The sequence below is a fragment of the Lepisosteus oculatus genome, chromosome 1 (genome assembly GCF_040954835.1).
Source record: "Lepisosteus oculatus isolate fLepOcu1 chromosome 1, fLepOcu1.hap2, whole genome shotgun sequence".
In the NCBI taxonomy this organism is placed as follows: domain Eukaryota; kingdom Metazoa; phylum Chordata; class Actinopteri; order Semionotiformes; family Lepisosteidae; genus Lepisosteus; species Lepisosteus oculatus.
Window position 1 is genome coordinate 76822884 of NC_090696.1, and position 25960 is coordinate 76848843.

General features: G+C 41.0%; 2 protein-coding genes across 6 annotated transcripts in view; one reads left to right on the top strand and one right to left on the bottom strand.

Annotated features, from left to right (window-relative positions):
* Positions 1–16450, bottom strand: part of LOC102694997 (calcium uptake protein 3, mitochondrial) — a 36066-nt gene extending 19616 nt beyond the window's left edge. For 2 of the 5 annotated variants that reach the window (XM_069193425.1, XM_015345722.2), the window contains exons 1-6: positions 15868–16450; positions 10317–10464; positions 5066–5097; positions 4643–4721; positions 1929–1976; positions 1284–1366 (exon numbers count right to left, since the gene is read on the bottom strand). In XM_069193425.1, coding sequence (XP_069049526.1) covers positions 1284–1366; positions 1929–1976; positions 4643–4721; positions 5066–5097; positions 10317–10464; positions 15868–16137 — 660 coding nt within the window. In that variant the 5' untranslated portion in view covers positions 16138–16450. The remainder of the gene's footprint in view (positions 1–1283; positions 1367–1928; positions 1977–4642; positions 4722–5065; positions 5098–10316; positions 10465–15867) is intronic. The other 3 variants (XM_069193426.1, XM_006630116.3, XM_015345723.2) reach the window with 2 other exon arrangements.
* Positions 16451–20281: 3831 nt separating this feature from the next.
* Positions 20282–23462, top strand: LOC102684714 (fibroblast growth factor 20). Its single transcript, XM_006629982.3, has 3 exons — positions 20282–21160; positions 21691–21794; positions 22390–23462. The coding sequence occupies exons 1-3, from the start codon at positions 20884–20886 to the stop codon at positions 22621–22623; spliced, it is 615 nt and encodes a 204-aa protein (XP_006630045.1). The 5' UTR covers positions 20282–20883; the 3' UTR covers positions 22624–23462.
* Positions 23463–25960: the final 2498 nt, after the last annotated feature.

Here is a 25960-nt window from a genome sequence, read left to right on the forward strand (position 1 = left end):
TTCTACAAATGAAACTGCACTAGGTGCAATGCTTCCATCAAAATAATTAGTAGAGAACCTAAAGGTTCATTTTTCACTTTACCAATCACTGAATATGATTTTTGTTTTTGATAAAGTAAATATTTGCCCCCTGGTATGTAAAATGTATGTATGGCTGTTTATCGTCCATCTAAAAAACTAAAAGCAATAATGTGAACTTAGCAATCCTGCAGTGACAGCACAATAGTTAACACGTTCATAGCAAGCAGATTCAGGAACAAGAATTAAAAAATTAAAGAAAAAGGGTTTGAGACGTTCTGAGATCTTAGGCTAACACCGAAAGAATGATCTTTCAGCAAATAGGAATGCGAGTGGCGGATGTCAGGGAACAACACAGAGCTGTTCCAAGATGCAGAGTCTCTCTGCTGCCCAGGCACATGGTACGATCAGAACATTAAAACATCAGAAAATAAAAGCCGACCTTTTAAAAAGGTAAAACTGTGTTACTAAACAAAAAAGCCATCTTCCAAGCCTGAAATGGCTGACATATCCAATCAGAAAGGATTTACAATTAAATGTACAATTAAATGAAAGTCAAGGATATCTGAAAGTGTTACACGTTTTTTCACTGGAAAGCTATTGACAATTTTAGATTTCAGTTATCCTTACTAAGATAAGATTGGTGAGAAGCAATTGCAAAGTGCTATACTGACTCACTTACATCTATTTAATCAAAGGTTTGCATAAATTAAGTTTTAAAACGCAATGTTTTTTATGTCAAAACATAAAAAAACAGGTAACACAACAAAGAAAAACGCTGAAACTAGCAAAGTACTTAAAAGACACTTAATTCTTTTCAACAAATGCAAAAAAGAATGAACACATAGTGTGAAAACATCTGTCCATGTCAAATTCACAGAACTGACCTTTATTCAGATGAATATAATTTGTTCCATATACTGACTTATTTTCTTCCTTGACATTCAATCTGAATGAGATAATTTGCCCCAAAATACAAATTCTTATTAGATCCAAACAGTTAACAAGTTTTAGTCCATTTCTAGAATATATTGCATGGCTGGAAGACAATTTTAATCATTTTAATTTGGTTTGCCAGTTATGATTTGGACAAATACTGGTAAGATGTCGGCATTGTTCAAGGACCCCAAACCACATTAATGCAATGGGAAATTCTCAGGTTTATCACACTGTATCATCTCCCATTAGATGAAAGAGGACTAGTTAAAAACAAGTTATCACCAAGTATTACCCTGTATGAATTAAAATTAAAATAGCATACATACCACTAAAAACTCCTTTTTATCCACCATCTGATTCCCATCGGCATCAAACATATTGAAAGCTATTTTAAAACCCGCGTGAGGCTCTAAAAGAGTAAAAAAATGCAAATGAGCAGAATAAATCTGGGCAGAACAGGAGCAAGTTCAGCCAACTGACCTAATAGAATAATCTAGGATTGTATTTTTCCAGGAGCAGGAGAGCAGGCAAATCATCAAATGGTACTTAAAAATATTTTAACTTTAGTTTCACAGCCAGTCTCTTGCACACTTTGACTTTTTACTTTGTACTTTTTAATTTGAGTATTAAAATAATATATTTACATAAATATTTCAGATAAACATTAACACAAGAATCATAGGATCATGGTTTAAACATTTATGAATACAAATAGTTTCTGGTCTTTGAAATAATAGGACTACAGAAGATGAAAAAATATCATCACAATTTCAACAGTTGTTTTTGGAAAAAAAAAGAGAAATAATATAATTGAAATTCTGATCCTGGGACTGTTTTATTAAACTGATTTTCAAACTTAAGACTACAAAGCTGTCAGCATGTTATACATGAAACTTCACAACATTACAAAGCTTTGCAGGTTATATATATGAAACATGAAAATTTGTATAGAAGATTTTACAGATACTCACTTGTCAAGATGCAAAGAAGAAACAGATATTCAGTGTAAGCAATGATACCTAAAACAACAATCAAATGGTTTTCCAATCAGTGCATATTTCTCCATAATATATTTCTCTTTTATTTTACAACAATATGCACACAAAAAAATATAGTGGTGTTTAGATTTAGACTTAAAAGGGAGACACTGAAATGCTTTTATCCAGCAATACTCTGATGCAATGCTTAAAATACTTTTCAAAGCTTTTGATTGACTACTTTCTTCAGATAGATAAAATCCTCTTAATGGTGGTTAGGTGTTCTCTTCACACAAATGGAGGCTTAACATAAGTGACCGTACGCAGACACAAACCCAAACAAAACTGAGCAGCCCTGTGGGTCCTGTGGTACCCCCCCTGTTCCGATAATGAGGTGTAAGACATTCTTTAGCCATCTGTCACCGATTTGGAGTTCATTATTTAGGACCTGGTTTTTCTTTGTTTGATACAACTCCCTTTGTTGCGGGACAAAAGAAAAGGAAGAGCAACTGTCAGAGAACATCCCTGTAGACCCAGGAGATGCTGTACGAGGCAGACCCTCAAAGCATTCTGTCCTCTTGTTTGCAGTGGAAGACAGTGGCCGGGGCAGAGATAGTTCTGGGTGGCTGCTCTGAGTGTTATGGGAGAAAGGTTCTGGAATGGCTATGGCTCCGTAATGAAACAAACAGGAATTGACTGTTCAGTCTCTCCTGGCCACACCAACAGCCAACAGATTGTATTTTTCATCTGTTGTGAGATAACTGGGAACTGTCACTTATTTCTCACTCTTTCCCTGCTGTACGCAAGTATTACCAAACATTACTGTTATTTTATCCCCACATTCCTTTTGATTCAATAATATTGATCCATATCAATATGGTGTTCAGAAGATTTGTCTGAAGAATGGCATACTAGATAGATTCTACCTATCACGGTTGTTTTTTCTTCCATTAGTAAAGAAATTCTCTATGAATCACCTATCTAAAGACGGAAAGCCACTCTCAGTATAACTAAAATTTATTTTTAAGCTTCCATAAAGCCGAATTTATGCTTCCGGACAGCCAAATGTAAAAAATAACGGTTCACGTTTTGTCTGTTGCAAGTTTGTTTTTACCGAGATAAAAAATCTCAACAACAAGGAAAATGTTTCTTTTAGAATTATTTTAGACACGAAAAGGGGGAGTAGAAGAACTCAAAAGGACTTGAAAGATTCCAAGTATTCTTCATAAAAGTCACAAAACTTCATCGTTAAAAGGAAAAAAATAATTTCTGAGCAAAGTCCCCTATAATACCTAAGACTGATACAAACAAGAAATTCCACGGAACGCCTTCTCATAATGTGCCTATGAGTGAAATGTAATTCGAGGCCACTCTTAGGATTCGCACTGACCGCAGTGATCACACATGGGCACAGAAACATGTCCCAACGCTCCAGAGTTCAAACACTCCCCTTCGGTTTCCAAACAGCGGCTTTGTTCACAGATCAATCCCATGCTTTCTGAGGAGCTTCGCTGCTCAGCGCTAGGATTATCAATCCTAATCCCAGGATTGGCACTTAGTTTGAGTCACAGAAAACAAAGGGAAACAGAACCAACCCAAACCCTTGAAGTGTTTAACTTCGGGAATTAACTCCTCACACAGCCAGAGACTTCAGGGTGTTTGAACCTGCACTCGGTAAAGGTACTCCTGTATCAATAAACACTATTTTTAAATCCCAGTGTGTAACACTGCATTAAGATCAATGCTATTCTCATTTACCCGTATAGTGAATATTGGTCTTTTCTATAGGTCTGTGCGCGCATAATGTGGTTTTCTTAAAAACTGCATGTCTGTCCGAATATCACCGGGGGAGCCATGATATAATTTCCAGTGACAAAACATTCTCTGAAAAACAGTACTTAATTAAGTCACCAAATAATTAAAAACAGAATACTTCTGTGCAGAAAAGAAAACTCAAAACAAGTTAAAGGGATGAAGAAGTGAAATAGCACAATGGACAAAGAAAGTTCACATTGCGTCTTCTTTTTGCTTTTTATTTAGGTGTGGATTTCCAAAAATACATGTATTAAAATACTCATTGGTGGGGGAAATGTCCCTATCCCCTAATTGCAGGGTTGTCATCAGGGTTTACTTTAATGTCACCCGTTGTGTGGTATGTGTGTGACAAGCTGCCAGAAATACACAAAACAACAGAACAAGGCACTAGGAAGTGGAACTCGTAGAACTCTGTTTTTAGATTACTCTGGCATTGAGTTCCTGAAAAAGCTGCAGTTACAGTATCACCCCCTAAACCAAGGACTCATCCCCTTGCTGCCCTACTGCCACCCAGCCACACACACGTGACCGAAGCCATGCTTACATACTGTCTACTCTACTGGTAATATTCCAGAGTGAACTTCCTGAAATCAAATTAAGTGGAAAAAACACAGTGCACAGCAAAATAATTATTAACTTCTGTTCTGTGTCTACAATGCGCATGTTAGGTACTTCATTGCTTATCTTAGAAACAAAGTTGCTACTGTACATTTCCGAAAAAGGAAGAGCCGAGATTTTTCTTTGATTTTCCCAGTGACTTCCTGGTAAATCACTGGCGCATTAAATGTGAGGATTTGACATTCCCGACATGCCGTTTTATAAGATGAAGTGAAGGATGAGTACAGGATGAGAGATCCCGATATTGTCAACCTCTCAGGATAAATCCGTCTTACCCTGATCATGCAAGTTCCGGAAAAGTTTTGACGTTCCTTTCCACACAGGAGGAGTTTCCGAGAGGATCTTCTCCAGTTCCTTTGAAAGATAAAGAGACAGAACAGTGCAGACCAGCTGAGGGTGTAAAACATTTTGAATGAGTCAGGTGTTAAAATGGATTCAGTCACACATTGCTGTGCAGTATCTTCATGAAAACAATAACACAAGTTGTCGATTGGATAAAAACTAATCTCAAGATAATAAAAAACAAACCTAAAGTGACAAAAATAACATGAAACAGATTGTTATTAACTGTAATTAAAACCATTTTGCCAAAGAAGTTCAACACTGTGTATTTTTAACAGATTTAAATTTCATAAAGGCCCACAAATCAGTCACAGCTTGACCAGTTACTGTGGTGTAGTAATGCGCCTTTTACTTACCTGTTTAGAGAGTGATTTCCAGTGCCTCTTGCCTACAAAAAGACACACGTTTTAATGCAAAGTAAAGTGATTTTAGCAGTAAAAAATAGCAGCAATTTTGGGCATTTAAATACCATCTTTCACTATATAGCAAACCAATACAATAAATTTGAGAACTGACCCTCTCAGGCATAAGTGGTTACTAAAAACGAGCGGGGGAACATCAGAACCACTGACTTAACTAATGATTCCATCCACACAAAAAGTGCTGAAAAGATTCCAAATCTCTAAAACGAACAGAAGTGTGTTTTCTGCAAAGAATGTGTCAATTTGTAGCAGCAACGTTTTGAACCATTTAATCTAATTTAATTATTAATATGTATTCCAATTAATTGCAAGTCAAACCCATTTTTTATGAAACCATGTGATTGTATTTGCAAAACACTGAATGACATGGAAAACATCACAGCACAGTGCTCAAAGGAGCAAAACGCATTCAAGTGTTACTGGATTTGGATGAAATCCAAACTCGTCTTCCTAGCCAAGCTCGGTCTAAAGCCATCTTCAAACCATATTTAGAAAGGGAGATAACAAAGCTGGAATTATTGTGTGACTGGTGCTCAGTGCATGTTAAAAAAGCATGCCTTAGGATGCTTATTATGGCAGATTGTGCTCTCAGAGAAAAAATGGCAGTAACTAGGAGACAAAGTAGTAACATCTCGTCATGATTTAATCTACCTACTATATTAGGACAGCAGAGAGATAACCAGAGGACTCAAACTAAACCAAAAAAGTGACTGCATCTGTAACATAAACGTGTGCCAATGGCTATAGAAATACTGTATCTAGAAAGATACATGGTACACATATCATTTAGATACATAGTGGATTCAAGCAATCAAGGCCAATCAAGGGAAACTGAAAAAATGCCAAGTCTGGTAAACTGGAGTTTTGTAAGATTCAAGGAAATGGAAACTTCTGCAAGACCAAATAATCACAGAAACCTGAAAGAACTATGGAATTTCTTTGCAAATAAAGTCCTTTCTCTTTATAATGTCATGCGAGACCTTCATACATTCCCCCTCACAAGCACAGGAGGATTCGAAATCAGACAAAACTGAAATGAAAAAGTGAAAATGTCCGACTGAAAACACTTAGATCTTCATTGAAACCAAATGCCACAATGAAATACACCCATCTAATCTCCTGTTGAGCATTCCAATATTCAATAAAAACCTTACCTCAAGAGATAAGATACAGCAATCATAAAACACGCTCAAGTGCTTGTTGGTTAATTAAACTCTTTGGCCTATCGCAACTGTCTGAAGATAACAGTGACAATGACCCTACTCTTGACACACTAGGAAGGCAGTTGTGGATTATCTCACTGATGGTGTATTACACTGCAACGTGCCTTGTCTGAGTTTATGCGGGTTTATGTGGTTGTTTTTTCAATCAGTGAAGTCAAAAGTCCTGAAACATATAACTTCTAAAGCCATTAAACACAATGCCTGACAGAATTTGTGTAACAAAAGTAAGCACCACGTAGACAATGACCAAAAAATATGTCATGGCTTGCCAAAACTTAACTTTCAAGTTTATATTACATTATTAATTACTTTTTAAAATCTAATATTTTGATAAAAATGTTTATTTTCTTGATGATAATCCCTTGATTTGTACCATCAATACCATTTATACCATTGAAGTACCAGCAGCCCCACCTGGGAGACGCACAGCGGCCATTCTGCACCAGTAACCCCACCTGGAAGACAGCAGTGTTTGAGCCATCTGGCTTACAGCACTGGGAGGTCTCTGGTGGCAAAAAGTGGAACCGAACCGGCACTCTCTAGCTTTTACAGTTCACTTACAACTCAAGATCCAGCTCTGTATGTTTTAATATTAAAACACTATTTTTTTAAAAGAAAAGGTTTCACAGGACAACCGTCATTTAACATCCCTCCAGATCCCCAAAATTAGATGCCCCAAAACCAAGCATTTCAAGTAGAAAAATTGTTCTTATCTAAATAAAAGGCATTCATTTGTGTAGTACTTTGAAAAGGGATGGTTTCAAGGTTTGAAGTCAGAACACATTTACCAATTTAAGCTTTTTTCTAAAGAAAGAAATGTTTACAAAGGTCTTCAACATTCCTTACTAAAAACTTTACTAAGCAACACTAAGAAAGCCCCTGACATCACAAGTTTGTAATGGACTCCAGGAGAAAAAGCAGGATATATTTAATCCTTGACAGGAAAACTGATACATTTCCAAGCAATGAACTAAAAAACATTACTTTTCTAGGTCATTTATCTATCTTAAACAATGGTCTAGAAGTGTTCTGGTGACTTTCCCAAAGAGGAGAACCATTTACTCGCAGTCCCAAACATCTTAAGATTATTCCTTATTTACTGTGGCTGCTCTACAGAGAGACTTTAAAAAGAAGACAGTTTACACTGGCAAAGTTTAAAACCTACACCATCTGAAGCAAACAGACAAGTCCTGCACAATCCCTCCAGGATGCACTTTTCATCATAGCAACCAGCTTGAAGGAACGTCAGAAACACCAACTTCAAATAGTCAGCAAGCATTTGAGACTAAAACTGCCTGCACAAATGACAGTGAACTTCAAATCTCGAAATGATCTCGATGTAACGTGACTTGAAAATGTTCAGTCAGTGTGATTAGGATGAGATCTGCATAGATGTTTTAGTACTAGAGAGGATAGCACTACATCAGAATGGCTATTCAGCCACAGTAGGTAGAGATTCCTATTACAAAGAATGGTATTTAAAATTTCACAGTGATTTATGATGTTGGTATGAAAAGCAATAAATAAAAATGCATAAAAAGTTATTTCTTCCACTGTTGCTCTTAAACAGTATGTACAGTCACATTGCACGTGCTCTTTTTAATTCTTTCATTTACTTGAAAAAACCATGGCTGCATCATCAAAGACCATTTCCCATTTAGAAATGCAATTTCCTCTACCCATTATAAAAGTTATTGTTATATGAGAAGCACTTCCTAATACATTTAGCAGGAGATCCAGCACAGTTCCTCTAACTTTTAACACCGATGGCACTGTGCTTCTACTCTTCATATATTAAAAAAAATTACATGAAGACCTGTTCTGGTGAACTTAATGTTTTGTGCACATGATGGTTTAAATTAGTTGGGTCTTTTTACTGCATTCACCCAACAGGTTGGTGCTTTCCTATTAGTTATCTTCGATGGTGTATTTTACTGGCATGGTGCTGTTCCACAAAGACCTGACAAAAATCATAGTAAACGTTACAATTAAGTAAAAAATAAACACTGGTGCACAATAAAACTTAGGCAATGAAGTTTCTAAGTGCTCTGGAAAAGGTACATTACCAAATATGAAAGGCCTATAAGCTTCTTGTTTCAGGTCAGCACATAAGATCCACCCCCACATTTAGAAAAGGTGTAAAAGATGCAGTAAATCCTCGATATATGGCACATATACCAAGCACATTCGTACAGAATTGCTAAATATTGACTTTGAGAAGAAAGGAAATAAAAATACCCTTTGATAAAATATTTTACTTGACACGTCCTTCGAGTTATTTACTGAAGAAAAAGGCCCAAAATATGAAGACTTAAGAAATAAGGATACTTTCAGCCTTAAAGAAATGCATATTCTACACCAATGTTTTATAAGTTTACCAAGGTATAAAACTGGATTTGCAAGAGGATTTATGTTAATACTTTAACCAAATTATTGGTTTTTATCTGTTTAGATCATAAAGCTTCACCATGTGTCCTTTGAAAATAAAGGTCTTGTAGAGACTGCTTGTAACTACCTCTCTGAGCACACACAGTTCAAGCTTTACAGCCACAATATAAAACCATAAACTTCATTAAGACATTTCGCCACACATACTTGCCAAAAAAAACCTTTAAGTGAATGCTCACTGCACAAAGGATACTCCTGGATTTAGTGAAGACTGAGCATTTGTTTTAACTCCAGAGAAAATAATGTTAAAGTCACCAACCCAAATAATTAAAATATAGCATCAACCTGTAGCCAGTCAGTACTCCTTTGCAATCCTTCAGTGATGTAAAATCCCCGATTTCTGTCAGTAATAAATTGTGAATTTAGGGATCCAGGTGAATCTTAAATGATATGTTTCTTAGATCCAATCATTTGATCTCCAAATGTATGGCTGCCTTTTCTCAATCGTTTCAATTCTGATTTGTTAGTCAAAATCACTTCAGCCCTGATTCCACCTTGGGAACAACACCTCTAAGCAGCAGTATTCTACTAAAAGCACAGGAACTGGAATTCTGGTAGCTTTGCAATTTAATCAAAGCAGTGTGGCAGGGTAGGATTTATCTGACCATGGCATTGTTCCAGTATGTACTGACTTACATTTACATCAGCTCCACAATCAATCTATGGAAAATGTATAACTTTGCTGGAAAATACTTTCAAGTGTTAAAATGAAAACTTAAAAACTTGAATTCTGATTTCCGACAAGGCAAAAAATGTGTTGCACTAGTCCATAAAAAAGGCACAGTAAAAACTGTGCTGGACAAACAAAAAAACAGAAATAGAATGAAGTCTCTTTGATCCCAAGTGCACAACGAGAAAGTCTTTGTAACTATTTCAGAAACAAGTGGTAAATGTGACACTGGACGAGATTGTATCTCAATGCAGGTGTTATGTCTGGGTTAGCTTTTTTCAGTCAAGCCTATTTTGCAACTACTCACACAGTTCACCACATGTAAGATTTTAAAAAATGTTTTCATGCTACAATAAAAGCATCCACAAGCAGCTATGAATGTACCAGGGCACACTCAGAAAGGACTTGATAGCTTGTCTGTACCACCAGGATTAACGAGATTTCCTCTGTAAGGGGTATGAAAGCTGTCTGACTCAACAATAACTACAGACACTAAAATCAATGCAGGCATAAAATTGCAAATGAACGTATTTAATCGGGAGAAAGTTGGTCAATGAATATATCAACACGCATACATCTCTTACAACAAACACCTCCATGCTTATTGCGTTTTTGTGAGCATGTAATTGCAATGAAATACGGGGAATTGATAATAAGATATATAGATGAGACTTTATTGACCCCGAAGGGAAATTGATGGGTAATTAATAATTACGCTCCTACAGGTTTTCAATGCTGAGAGGAGTGGAACCACCAAGGAGACTTACTGACCAGACAGTACAGCCACCATTCCCTTAAAAAGGTAGACTTCGCGTTAATGGGTGAAAGCAACGCAGGTACTCACTCTTGGGCTCGCTCATCGTGACCGACTCGATGAAATTCTGCGGAGTCATGTACAGCTGGCCTTCGTACTCCACAGAGCAAAACGTGCGGAACCTGAACTCGTGAGAGGACATGTGCACGTCTCCGTCCTCAAAGTCGAAAGCAACGGGCTAAAACGAAAGACAGCAGGCAGAGAATTCAGTCTGAGTTCCACCTGGTAACCACACGCTCGCTTTAACAGGCCCAGTTGAGTCATTTGTTCTGTAGGATTCAGTTCATTCCTTCAGGTGTTAAAGACAGACCGTCCTGCAGTGTCATCCACAGTGTCCAGGCACATATCCTGTTGAACAGAATGGAGATTTCATGGTGCGCAACGATCGTGCGCATATGGTTAAAATCATTATTTTATTAAAAAAATCATCTTTGACTCTGGAGGCACTACTTCTCCCAATCTTAGGATCTAGGTAAGACTCAATTACTGCTAATTAGTAGAAATAAAGGGAAAAGGGAATAAAGTCTAAAGGGATATAAAACACAAAAAAGGGAAAACGAAGTGTAAAGGGAAGCAGGGGAAGTGATAGTTCAACACCAAAAAAGGAGATCACACAGCCGGACTGTCCATGTCTCCAATCGGGTCTGTGAAACTTCACCTCTTAATATGGACGAAAGTAATTAAACACCTTAGGTTGGTGTCGAAGATAATTCTGTTATAAGCAGTTTAATAGTAAATCATAATTTTTTTTTTCCCATTTAGACCATCACATTGGCAGACAAAAATAATCTGATTTGAAATCATATAAACCCCACAGTCCAATGACAATTAGAGATCATTCTTCAACAAGAAAACCACAAGACACCACAAAGTCTCGCGATTTCTCTGTACGGGCAGCACGTTATTACAAAATCACACTTGAAGCTTGTTGATACCCCTACAAATATTTGCTCATGTGATACCTCCTCCTGCTTTTGTGAAGCTTTCATCGGAAATTTCAGACTGTCACGGAGACTCTTCGGCTGCAGAAAACACATGACGAGATGTATTAACGCTCATTTTTTTTCCCAGCTTTTGATGCTTTTAGGTGCAAAAGCGACTTAACGATTCATCAACCCCAAACGCTCCTCGAACACAACCAGTCGGCTGAACTCGCTCTTCTGGCCGACCCCTGTGCACAGCTCTGTTCTGGAGAAGCCAGGCACGAGCCGAGCCAGGAGACACCGGCTTCACAAGCCGGAGCTGACGGGCCGAGGTGTATCGTGTCAGCCACAGCGCTCTCGCAAGACAGGAGCGCGGGCCTTTCTACAGCTGGCAGCGGGAGATCAGGACCGTCTGCAAGAAGGCATTTATTTTTACAAAGACAGGGGGTTTGCAGAAACAGGACGCAGGAACGTAGAAAATGATGTCTAACAATTTTATCTGCGTCACAATTCACGGTGACAAAGCTATTTTATTTAGAAACCTGAAGATCACAGCGTATTGGACCAGAATAATAGCTAGATTCAATTTCCTACAGAGGACATCCTGAAGTGGCCCGCTGATCTGTATCACCCATGCACCACTGGCATTAAAAACTAAACAGGACAACATTACAAGTTAAATTTCGCTAGCTCTATAAGAAGAGATTCAGTATTTTCCCTTTTCCCATTTTTTTTTAGTTTGTCTTTTGAATTTGGGCCCAAGGAAGAATCGCAACAGTGATTAGAATGTGACTTCAGTTTTATGACTGTGTAAGAAGTCACAGGCACTTGCTGTCCGTTGGTGCTAATGGGTATTGCTGTCAAACAGTATTTTTGAAGTGCAAGAATGAGACCACGAAACAAAGTAAATACCAGTGTGCCACAATCAAAGCCTTTGTTGTTCACTTTTAGAAAAAAAAACTATTGCAAAAACAGAAGGGAAACTGAAAATTATGGCAGCTTAGCTTTTGATCTGATATTTCTCATGGATGTCCATATCAGCCAGATTAGGACATCCTCAAATGCTTCACATGGCTTCAAGTGCTACAAAAATGGTAAAATGCAAAGTGATTACCAGGACAACTTTATTAATGCCTAGAATAATACCTTTCACAAATTAAACGGGGATTTTAGGAATTATGTTTATTTGAAACATCGCATTAGGGCAGGTTGTGGTGCGGAGGACCTATGCATATGAACATGCTGTGACACGCTCTCTGCACTCCCTGCACTCTGTCTGCACTCTGTCTCTCTCGGAACTGTTCTTGTCTTTTATTACCTTGAGTCTCATCGAGCACATTTAGAAAAACCATGAAATTAAGCTGTATGGCTGAATCGCCAATTAACACGGATGAGCGTTAGCCTGGGTATCTGTGTAGGAATGCAAGTGACTGCTTGATATCTGCTGCACTCCGCACAGGCCACACTGTGGCATCTTTTCATACTCATTGCGCCTTGAGGGCTCATTGGCAACCAGCACTGAGTGGAGACAGAAAGCAGGGCCCTCTACGTCTCCGACAACACCATCTCACCCTCTGCCCGTCTGCAGGCCCGGCAAGGTCTCGGCTCAGCTGGGTTCGGGCCGGGTCAGCCCAGCGTGAAGTGAGGCCCGTGAGGGACTACGCAGAGGCAGCACAGATTGTGTCCGTCTCCTTGTCACCCAGCTCGAATGAGCCACCCACTGCCAGCGCGGCATCTTGAGTTTCGTCAGCTCAGTTTCAAGCCACCAGTCGAGGTCAGGTTACCCAAAGAGACCAGACAGACTGACCGGCGCAGCATCGCCACTCTTAAAATGGTCTGAATAACTGCAAGAAGATTTAAGGTTGGCATTGTTTTTAAACAAATCTGAAATCGCCAGTTAATTTGGCTTTTTAGACTCTCCCAGCGGGATCAGCAGCTCTTCCTTCCCTGGGAGCAGGGACAGGAATCACCATCCGCTGGCCAGGACACGGCACAGAACCCAGTGGGAAAGTTACAAGAACAACCAGCGAGTTCAAAATGTCTTCATAAGAGCAGAAAGAGAAAACAAAAGGACTGAAAAAACAGGAGACAGGCCCCGTTTCAGACGGGCCAGCACAACGCACAGCCCAGTTTCTCTTTCAGCCCATTTCCAAACATCACCTCCTGCCAGGAGTCACAGAGCTGAAAGTCAAACTGAACAGAATACGTTCTGAATAAAATATTGAACTTTCGTATGAAACTGGAACTTCTTAAATGGAAAAGAAAAAAACTTTCTTCTTTGATTTTTATGACTTCTCAGTGAATGGATGGAAATAAATACTGCTCTATCCTTAGTTTCACCCTTCTAAGTAATATTTTAGCTGCTAGTCTATTTTTATCTCTCTAAAAATAGCTTTACCCAGGAATCATATGTCACGTAGACAGCTCACTAATAAGAAAGAAGCAACCACAGAGCTGCACACACTTCCCTGTAGGCTAAGGACATAATTAATAAGATCATTAATCACTGATACTTCAGCAAACTGTTACTCCCCAATGTGAAAGATGTTGCTAGAACACAAGTGAGCCAAATGAAGAGATCCAACAAATGCCCACTTTCCTTACCCACTAAGGTTTTCAGCTAAGGATAAGAGCTGGCGTCCCGTCTGACACTTTCCGTGAAAAGATTAGCAAACCGACGCCAGACTATATTTCTATGCACAGAAAGTACTCGCAGTGCATAATGTCGGAGAACACAAAGTCGGACGCTGGCAAGAATATGTTCAAAGAACAGGTTTCTCCCAGTATCGGCACCTCCCTGCTCTGCCGCCAGAGCATCGTGGATCTTGACGCTATATCGCTGCTGACCCCCACTGAACAGTGCCCCCTGACTCCGCTGACACCTGCGGCCTGCGTGCCCTCTGCTCCTGCGATCGGTGCTGGTTCCCTGCGCTACGTTTCTGCAGGAGGCCGGAGAAGTCGAGGGGCATGCACACAACCGCACACTTCAAATCAATCAGTACAAAAAAGAAATCAGCCCTGATCCTAAAATCATTCGAAAGAATTCTGCCCCCTGAAAGGCTCATGGCTCATGAACCTCCCTCTTTCAAGTGCACCAGTAAGGAAACTCTCACTGTAGCACGGGTTCAAGAAAGAGGCCTTCAAATCAAGCGCTCGAGGAAGATAAGGTAGGAAGCAGCACTCCACTCAATTACTGGGTTTCATGGGCAAAAATGGTTAATTAACATTTATAAATATGGTGCACTTCTCACCGCTGGTTAAATAATATCTAAACTATTAATCAGTTCACAATATGGAAATTCTCAGGAACGTTTATATTTATTTGTGACTAAAACACTGCTTAAACAGAACTGTTTAAGCACTTCTAAGAAAAGTCCATAGAAGCTAAATTGGCTTCTAACAGAAAAAAAATGTCAACTCACACATACCAGAGAAAACTGAATTCTAAGGCTCAAACACCACTTTTTTTCTTTTAGGTTTTTCCTGACATTTAACTTTCTTTCACCAACAAAGATGTTCAGATTGAGCACTCAAGCTCTGATCAAAAGACCTTCAGATTGTAAAAAAACAAATGTGCATACATAATGTGTGAGTTGAGTTGGGTCAATGAAATGGGAGCATGATCACAAAAGGGGTGAATACTCAATCAAGACACAATACACAAGCCCTTGATCACTCGTGAGATGGGAGTGCTCAGTGTGAGCCCAGCCAATTCGCCACAGTTTAACACAACAATGTGCGGGCTGTGTAAACCAAGGAATGTATGAGGTTGTGAATTAGGGACAACACAACTCATCATGGCTCCGTCGTGTCAGCACAACAGGTGACTCCGATGTGCGCGCAGGGCAATGCGACGACTGACGTGTAACACGACTGAAAAGCCAGCCTTGAGAATGAAAGGCAAAAACAAACCGTAAAAGTACATTTCCACGCAGGGCACATTTTTTTTTATTAAAAGACTATAAACGGCAAATCAGTTCAACTAAAACCGCCCTGGCTCACAGTTTCAACCTGCTATTTTTTCCCGAGCGCGAAGTGAGCTTTTCTTTCAGCACCGCCCCGCCGCGGATAGCGCTCTCCCGGGTGAGAGAGGGTGGCGGCTGGCTGGAAAATACATTCAGGAAGGGAAAACAACACAGCGAGGTCTCTATTTCTCCTCGGCGTTTCACATCTTCAGCTGCCCCCATACGGCAGGGAAAAACAAGCGTGCATTCCCCTTTCTTAGCGCCCGCTAAAATGAAATATTCTTCCCACTCCCCAGCGGGTCAAAATCCCAACCAGCCCGGCGCTCGCCGAGCACCAGAGACCCGAGAGCGGAGGCGCTGGACACCGGGTCCTGGACACCTGGGAAAGGTGGTAAATCCCATTCGCATCGGGACAGGGCCGGCGAGCAGACTGGGCAGCCAGCCCGGGGTGATGCGCCCGGTTCGGAAACGTGCCGCGGGGAGCTATGGCGAGAAAAGCGAGCTCGGCCCCGTGTCTCCAAAAAAATAACACTCGGAGGAGGGCAAAAACGTATTTCTGAATTTCTGACAGTGACGGTCCTTCTCGGTGCCCCTCCACAATTCCTCATACCCCCCCCCCCCTCCCTCGCTGTCAGCTGAGACGACGATGAGAGGCGCAGTGCTTTGCCTCTCCAGTCCAGCCCCAGACCGTACCTTCTCTTTCGCAGCGACGGCGGGCAGCGAGGGGCGCAGCTGCCGGCTCCCGAGGTGGCGCCGCCGCCCTCCCGTCCCCCGCCTGCCGTTTCCCTCGCCGTCGTCGTGCACCGCACGGTAACACAGATAAGCGGCCCCCGCGGCCACGCACACCCCGGCGGCGAGGGGCTTCAGCGGCCCCGCCTGCTTCCCCCGGGCCGCCGCCGGCGAGCGGTGCTGCAGGGACCGGCCGGCCAGCAGCTGCAGCAGCAGCCTGCGTGTAGCGGCCATCGCTGCGTCACTGCGGGGGCTGCCCGGGCTCGGAGAGGCGACGCGCGGCGGAGTCTCATTCCTCGCGAGACGCGGAAGGGGGAGACTCCAACCAGCCCTGCACCCGAAACTCGTCCCTGCAAAAAAAAAACAAAAACAAAACACCCTTCCCCGCCGGCAGCAGCCGAGTCCGCATGAAACGTCAGATCGAGGGTCGCGAAATTATATTCAGCTTTCTCTATCGCCTCCCCCAATACTCCGCCAACTTGATTTGTGCTGGGAAGAAAAATGAAAAAAAAAACCTGCTGTGTTCCGCGAATTGAGCATGCATACCGCTTCTCGTCGCACTTAGCATAAAGTTCATTATGATCACAACCTTACCGCCGTGTGAACAATGCCTGCCAGTTAGCAGACTTTCAGGGGGCCCGCGGGCTTTGCTGTAGATCTCAATAAAGACATATTTTAGGTGATTAGCTTTTCACCAGTCCCTATTGTACCTGGCTAGATTTGCATTTCTATTTAGTACCATGATCATTAGAAACAGAGGAACACATTTTTTTATTGTGGAGCTGAAAGGCCGGAGAATTGACCAGTTATTGCACTTGACTGTGCTTTTGTCTGTGAATGAGCTGAGGCATGTAAGACATCCAATGAGGATGCGCATCCAAAGCCGTTAAGCAGTGAAGTGGCACGACCGTTCACTCTGTCTGCCAGCTTGTGAGGGGTCCTGGAGGTCCAATCCACATCTGCACTTCTCACCTGGGCCAGATCCATTTCTTTCATCCTGCAGCATTGAGAGTTTCATCGCTTCTAGCTTCAGTTGTCTGTTGGGATCTGGGTTTGAAGAGCGCTCGTGTGAACAATATCATTAATGCAGGCCGCGGCTTTAATAAGTTTCCTGCGCGAGACTTCAGTCTAACATGGCTGCTAGCACAGTGCTGGGCTGGGCCACAGAGCCACCTAGGAGCTGGCTCGGAGAGAACTACAGCTCTCTGGAGCTGAGGACGAGGTCTTGAGCACACACTCATGACATTGACTGAGGTCCAAAGGGGACATTAAACATTCTACTGAATCGCTAAATATGGATTTTATTACATGCAACCAAGCTGCTTTCTGGACATTAACGAGCCAGTACAAAAGCAAACCATTTCACTCCTTGTCACAAGTAAAGGTTTATTCCACGTTGAAAAGAGAAGAAAAGAAACACAACGTTTCAGCCTTTTCTTTTTTTTCTATTCGTGTTTCCTTTCTTCTCTTTTCGGCGGGAATAAACCTTTACCTGTTCCTCTGCAGCCTTCGCCTGCTGACGCAGCTGCCTGCCTGAACCATCTCACTCCTTGGTTCCTGTGCATGTGACTTTGCCATGAACAGCATTGCTTTCTTGGAACAGTTGCAGATAAGGTCGAGGTAACTCTTCTGCATTCATCGAGACATCCTAAACACCAAAGAGCAACAGTACCTCAAGCAAACTGGAGGTTTGAATTTCTGGTCTTGTCCAGACGGCTCACAGCACTGCACCCTCGTCTGCTCCCTAGAGCACTCTTACTCCTGGGAAGACAGGGTCTAGATTCCCCTGCAGCTTGTCTAGGAGCCCCAGGGTGAAACTGTGCATGCTACTTTGGGGCATCTCACTGATGTGTATTTTTGTTAAAGATTTTTTTACCCCACTTCTTTGCCTTTTCTAAAATAATGTTCTTTTCCATGAATCACAGACAAAAAGTTTTCTTGTGAAGAATTTGACACCTCATGCAGTCTTCATTAGTGTCACTCAGCATCATAGGGTTTGACTGATTTTGCCATAGAATTAGATTGTAAAGAAAATGAGTAGGAAGCATAGCTTTTTCTAAAACGTCGTAATAATGCGATCTTACCATAGAAGATGCTTTCTTGCATCTTCTTGCATGTTACAGCTCCCCTCTAAATTACAGCAATCAATATAGTTCCTTGTGTCAAGCTTTGCACACTGTATCAAACCCAGAGATTTACTGTCCTTCACAGGAGCATGCGTTTTCCGTTTTCACTTGCGTTGCAATAATTTTTAAAAAATCAAAGTAGTTCACAATTTATTAACAAGCTTTTTAACCAATACCCCGCGCTGCACTCAAATCCTCTTCAAATCAAATTTTGCTCCTCGAATAATCCCCTTTAAGTACTTTTATGTTAATACATTCGCAGGGCTTCAAGAAAGAATTTCTCTGTCTTTTCAAATTTAAACATGTATTTAATACTGGTATTTGCAAATATCGATTTACATTTAAATTGATCTTTTTCTTCAGCGATAAAATTGATTTGGGTTGGTGAGGTCTTATTTATCACTCATGAATACTAACGAGCTTGGGGAATGACGGACAGATCTGTAGAGATTTCTTTCTGATGAATCACCTTTTTGCCGGGATGAGCAGGCGATTCCCAAACAGCCCTTCGGTGCTTCTGCCGTCCCCGTCTGTGTTGTATAGTCTATCACATTCAGAAGAAAAATAAACCGAACTTTGTTTTTGTCCTGACAAAAAAACCCTCTTTCTGAGCAATAAAAATATAGCTGATTAAGGAAAAGATTAGTCCTGTGTTTGTAAATATCACGTTTTTGTTTTGATTTCCCGGGCGCTGTGGTAGTTCGAGTGAAGAAGAAGAAACACTTGATACGGGTTTCAAACACGTTTAATGCCTTTGTGTAGAAAGCTCTGTGAAGCTAATCGAGCAATGCGAGTCCCGGCCGAGTTTCTCAACTTTGATCGCTCGTTCTTTGATTTTCTTTTTACACCACAATTAAGAAGATTTTGTTCAAAGAAGAGACAGATCGGTTGATGTGTGACACCGAAGTGATAGCATTTACACAGATGTGTTTTGAAATCCTTATTATGGTTGCCCATGAGCTCACCACAAAACAGCTCTTCGACATCCAAAGGTAAAATAAAGTAACATCTGCCTGTGAAGCAAAGGTGAAACAGAGAACAGCAGGCCGGTTCCTCAGTGAATCACCCGCAGTTCGAGAGAACCCTCTCCACAATCCATCATTTCTTTTAAGATTATCAAAGTCTATTTGTTTTCGGTTAAACTTTATGGCAATATTTAGATTCTTTGCCATTGCACCAGTGACAGTAGAAAGAGCTAATATACAGCTTAAGGTCCAGTCTTTGGTAAAATAAAGTGAACGCTATACCCTTGTGTCATGGGAAAACGTTACCAAGCTATGAATAACATTGGCAGAAAATATGGGGGGAACAAACATCGGTTACATCGAATAATAGACGTGTCCTTTACATGGAGGATTTTAGCACATAAGGTTAATCAATTGGTAAACCACTAAGTTTCATTCCTTTCACACTTTCGATGGTAAAACATAACTTCCCTAAATGTATTCTTGGAACTCACAGATATTCCACAGACATTCCAGACAGACAAAATAATTCTAAGCCCAACAGTTCTAATAAAAAATGTACAGGAGATTACAAAAAAGCTACGAAAGATCCATGGGTAACTCGCACCCTGAGCCTGTAACACCATGGAGAACAGTGAAACTCATATATTGAGAACAATGGACTAGATAGATAGATAATACTTTATTAATCCCGTAGGGAAATTGATGACTAATGTAGATTGTTGTCTTGTACGGTGCACACGCAAGCCATACAGTAAATCTAGCATATATGTCAACTATTTTATACACCGGCTCAAATTTGGGGTGCGCCCAAGGTTCAGTCTTCTTCAGGCGTGAGTGTAGAATTAACCTTTGTTTGTTCCTATTTTATATTTGCAGAGCAGAATGAATTCCCAGAAGCTGCGATATATCAGGAGTACCTGAATATAGGAATCGTGATAAAAATTATTCAGTAGCAAAACCGCACATCGCGTTGTGAAATTGGAGGACCCGACCCTTAGATACTGTAAACGCTGTTATAATATTGTAATATTGCAAATACATAGTATATTACAAAGCTGTGACAGGAACTTGCGAAGTCTAAACAAACAAAAAAAAAACAGTACACCATGTTTGAGAAGTTTATGTGACGTTTTCCGAATCTGATAATTTATTTTAAGCAGTCACAGACTTTTTTATATTAGAAAGGCTATGTTTAAAAGACATTTCACGTAATCTTGAAAAGCGGAGGCTTGTTTAACTTCAGCCTAGGCAAAGGATGAAAAGTACTCTTTAAAGATCACCCAGGCACCGCCCCCTAATTCACTGCCACTTTGCACCTGCCGGCTGCGATTCTCCCATCACTCTGAGATAAGCCGTCTCCTGGCGAATCTGCAAAGAACCATCGCATACCTGAGGGGATTATCAATGCGTCTTGTATATTTTATGTATGTGCCGTTTACATGATCTGCTTTTTAACTGTTGCAAATGTCTTTGCTGTAGCGCAGCTTTGAACGACTTTGAGCAAACAGGTTGGTTTTTACACCTGAAGTGCGGACAATAAGGAGTAATATTTCACAAAACGTTGCCTTCAGAGCGTCATTAGCATGTCAGGGAGCATTTACATACGGTAGGCATTTAAATAGGAGCCTGATCTGATCCAACACAGTAGCACGAACCAGAGCCTTTCAGAAGTGCAGGAGAAGAGCAGTAGAGGAAACTTCCAGCCAAACTTAACCCGAGGGAAGAAGTCTTCAAGTCTGAAGGATCAAGTCTGCTTTGGCCGTTTGTGCCGAATAGCGGGCTCGGATGTAAACGTGTTGCAAACGGCGATCTGTTGTGTTTGCAAAGGTGCTTTTTCTTTTCCACGCTTCCCGGCTCCTCGGAACTGCGAAGCAAGCGGCTGTCTGATGGCTCCTGTAGGCGAAGTGGGGACCCTTTTCCAAGGGTTGGATAGTTTCGGGCACGTCGGATCTCATTTTCTCCTGCCTCCTGCGGTGGAGAGCCCAGGGCCACTGGCTGATCACCTGGTTCAGGCTGAGCGACTCTCCCGGAGCACCTCCGCGGACCTGACGCACTTACAGGGCATTCTTCGGAGGCGACAGCTTTACTGTAGGACTGGCTTTCACCTAGAAATACACCCGGATGGCACAGTGCAAGGCACCAGAAAAGACCACAGTCGATTCGGTAAGACCTCGCTTATTAATGTTGCTATTATTTACATCGGTAGTCACAGTTACTGTAGTAGTGCTGTCTCAGATGACACGATTAACTTTGAAAGATATCAAAATGCCAAATGACGACCCATCTACTTCGACGTTTACTCAACGATTCAGTTATTTCTCTAGATTTTGAAAACGGACCACGCTGTTAAAACTTTAAGTATCAGATGACTGGAGAGGCGTTTGCTTTAACCCTTTTCTATTTCACTCTGCCTCTACCCTGCTTGTGGTGGGCGCTGAATCACCTCTGTGTGCAAGCACAGACTACATCTTAGCATCATTGGTATCAGTTTGGGGTCGCTAAAGACCCAACATTTCGTACATGTTCCCCCAATCTTAATTGAAAGGTAACGATAGGATGCGATACACGAGACGAAAAGACGAAACACTTTCCATTTATTGAAGGATTTCACGGTTGTCGATAGTAAACGTTTTATTATTCCCTCGTAAAAAGGCTTTACGGATAAGCGTTGACACGGCACGATTCTGTTTCAGGTATTTTGGAGTTCATCAGCGTTGCAGTTGGACTGGTGAGCATCCGAGGAGTAGACAGCGGACTATACCTGGCCATGAACGAAAAGGGGGGACTGTATGGCTCTGTAAGTATTCACCTACTTGCAAACCCCTTAACCGATCAGATTCACTTGGCAGGGTCCAGTGTTTCACGTTCTTCAAATTCCCGTCCCTGTACAGCCCTGGATTTCGAGAGAACTGGGTTTTTTTTTTGCATTGAATGCAAGCCCCAGCAGGCGGCGCAAGCGGCGTGATTCCCCATCGTGGGTCATTCAGAAAAAAAGTTTTGCCTGGAACGTGTTTCAAATGGGAATACATTCAGGCAACCCAACAGCGATCTTCTGAATGTATGACATTTGAACGCCCAGGAATGGATGAGGGTATAACATATGAAATCATAACATCATGACAAACATTTACACGAGAAATATACCCACAATTGCCCAGTCATAATATAAGATATACACTGTTTTTTGTTCTATATTCGTGCCATACATATTCTACAGATTCCCGAGATTTCCCATTAACACTCTTTTTAAATTATTTGTGCAGTAAAATATACTTTAAGGGTCAAATAATACACCTGAACATTTCTCTCCTAAATCGTCAACGTGAAATGTTAACCCTTTGTGCAGCTCGCAGTCGTGACCCCGTGTGACGAGCCTCCTTTCTTTCCCTCAGGAGAAACTCACAGCAGACTGCGTCTTCAGGGAGCAGTTTGAGGAGAACTGGTACAACACTTACTCCTCCAACCTGTACAAGGGGGGGCGCTACTTCGTGGCCCTAAACAAGGACGGGACCGCGAGAGACGGGACACGGTCCAGGAGGCACCAGAAGTTCACCCATTTCCTGCCGCGGCCGGTCGACCCGGAGAAAGTGCCGGAGCTGTACCGAGATGTGATGGGATACAGCTGAGGCGCAGCGACGCCTGCTTTCAGGGAGGATACGTCCTTGGCGCCAGGTTACCATGGGAACGAGGATGCGGGCCTGTCGGCCTGGCGGTGCAGCAAGGGCACCCGAAGACTAGCAGGGGTGACCCGCATCACATGTGCAGGAGCGTAGGGTCCGGGATCCAGCCGGACAGTTTGGTGACACTGACGGGAACAGGCTTGAAACCTGGTGGTCCTGCACCGAGCTGTCGGATGAGCGGCGTGACGTGGGCACGCTGAGGGCTGTGGAATAGCACTTTGCCGAAAGCCCCCGCTGGCCCTCCATGGGATTGTACCGCTTCCGAGACGGGATGGGAGAGAATCTGTGGGATTTACCCCGGGCTACCGCGGTGATTTGTCTCTGTTCAAGAGGAACTGTGAAGGATTTACACTGCTGGGACTTCAAAACCAGTGACAGCATTAGAAAGGGAAAAAAAAAGACTCACACATGTATTGTTTCGAATGGTGTTATTTATGCAATTCCCGGATATATATTTATTTTATATATTTATTTATTGGAGAGTTTATTTTTTACTGAAAACCGGAATTTACATGAATTCATAAGAAATATAGCATGGCGTCAATATTTTCATTGATGCTCTATCAAGACAAAGGCAGCAGTATTTAATTTTTAATCCATTTGAAAATATTTTCCTACTTTCTAGCCGAATACTAATTTAGAATATACTTACTGTAGTTATCAGAAGGTTTCTGCTAAGGCCTATCAGTGATAATAGTCTTCCCTCTTTCTTCTTCAAGAAAGCCTTCGACATGCTGTTCTCTCTGCAGTACAAACTCACTTGGGAATTAAATGTTTGAAATTCAGTTTGGTGTGTTTTCTTTGTTCACTTACAACTTACAACTGTTATAAATATAGTGTGTAATGTAGTTTTTTAATATCAGCTTTCTTCCTTATGATGTAGCCCGAAACAGTAAATGCACTCTTTTGTATATATTGCACGCTAGCTGCTTACTTAAGGAAAAGAAATCTTCTTTAGGAATCCTCAGGAGACTTGAATCATTCTGGCACAGCAAAACTGTCATCACAGAAGCTCATTGGCAGAAATGTTCTCAAATGTTTCTAGTTGAGATTATGAGTTTCCAAATACGTCCAAAACATTCAGTGAACTCAGAGATATCAGTCCGGGTTAAAAATAATAGAGTTCGTGTGCTAAGACATTTTGCAACATTTACAGTGGATATAAAAAGTCTACACACCCGTATTGAAATTGCAATTTTTGTGATGTAAAGCCAGAAATCAAGATAAATCATGTCAGACATTTTTCCCATCTTTAATGTGACCTTGCAACCAACAAAATTCAAGAGAAAAATAGATAAGTATTAGGAAAAATAATTGAAATGAAAAAACCTACAACACCCTGGTTGCATAACATCCTGGTTGCAAAATGTAGACATTTTATCCACTGTAGTGTGTGAAATTATCCTCCCTTTTGGATTTTTAAATACATAAATGGGATGCTATGGCCCTTTGAGGAAATTTTATCTGTGTTACCGCTGTGATAAAAACAGCATAGTGTTAATAGCAACAAAATAACCAATGAACAGCTCCAAAGTCACTCCAGGAAATCTGTTCATGTACTGTCTTTCAATTGACAAGATCCCAAGTGAAGTAAAATGACCTTTAGTTTAGGAGTACTGGATAGCCTAGTAAAAAGTGAGGTCAAAGCGATAAGGATTAAGTAATCTCTGTTGACAGTTTCAGACTCGTGTCTTGATAAATAATACCTTTAAACACAGACCAGCACCAAATGGCCAGTGCTCTTTTATTGGCAACAAACTTTACGACCCATCCTTTTATGACACTTCAGGAGCCCTGTCTGTAGTTTGTACATTACATCCCACTTTAAGGGAAATATACAATGTTGATACATTTAAGCTGTCAAGAAGATCATTTGACATTAACCAGGCATTACTGAAATATAACATACCGGGGCCTGATTTGGAAGAATGCGATGTGGTTTCAGAACTCCTGTATAGGAAAGAAAAAATATGGATTCAAGTTACAATGACAATAACCGATAGAATTGTGTAGAGCAACCATAATAATGACTAGTCATTTACAGTAGAAATATCCCTGAAAACAAAGGAGTACAATGACAAAATTAGCATTTTTTGATCTCTACTCATGTTGTTATGAAGGGCTTTCAAAATGCTTGGAAGGATCTGTGTGTCAAAGCATGAAAGCTATGCTCTGTGATCTCCGCGCCTCTGTGATTTGAAGCCAAGGTACTGTCTTGACAGAGCCAGTTCCAAACTAAGTCCATAGTATTTATGACAGCAGTGGGGCTTTCCCATCATCGAAACATACACCATCAAAACGTACTGCAGGTAGAAAGAAAAGGTAAGAGCTTACAGGAATATGAAAGGATTCGTCACAGTCGTGCTCACAACATAGCTAAACTATACTTTCTCCAAACATTTAATTACACATAAGTCATAGAGTGAAATAGTTGGTATAGAAAAAAGCTGGGAATGTCTGAGATGTTACCTACTGGATTTTAACTTGTGTGTACAGATTGTACATTGGTTTTCCATAACACCTCTCTGGGAAATTATTAATAGTTTCCTTAATAATAGGCATGTGATGTAAGAGAAAGGGACTTAAATGGCAATAAGAAGCAGGTATAGGAATAGTGAACCAAACAGGGAACCGAAAGAAGAAAACTGAATAAACACAAATTGAAGTAGTGAAAATCATTCACATGTTTTGACAATTTACACCTTTAAAGTGTGATAAAGTAGATTTCAGAGCTCATCGTACTTTCTTCTATGGGTTTTCTAATTCTCTCACTTCACAATAGCTATACTGTATATGTTTTCTCAATCTTTACCGCCTCTTGGGGAGAAATCTTCCTTTAGCACTCCCATGGGGTCTCTGAATAGTTTTACAATCAGATAGCTCTGCAAATACGAAGATGTCAGCCTGTTCCAGTAAACCCACGATGGCTCCAATCATCCTGGTTTTCATCTGATGTTATTTGAAGGAGTCCTGTAATCAGTCCTGACATAAAAATATCAAAATGTCCAAAATGTTTGTTTTTCAGTTCCCACAAAACAGTAACATGTGTTTTTCCCCCACACATTTAACGGTTAACTGTCTTCAGAATACCATTAGATTCACAGAATGTCATACATAAATACACACAAAGATAAAATAAAATTCTCAACTAAAATAAAAGAAACTGACTGCAGAAAGTCTTTTTTCACCCTCAGCTAAACTGTGCCCAGTGTTTAAGTGTCTTTTAAACCATTTTTTAAAATCTTCCTTCAATGTGGCTCCTGGAGTTTGCTCTGGTCTCCCA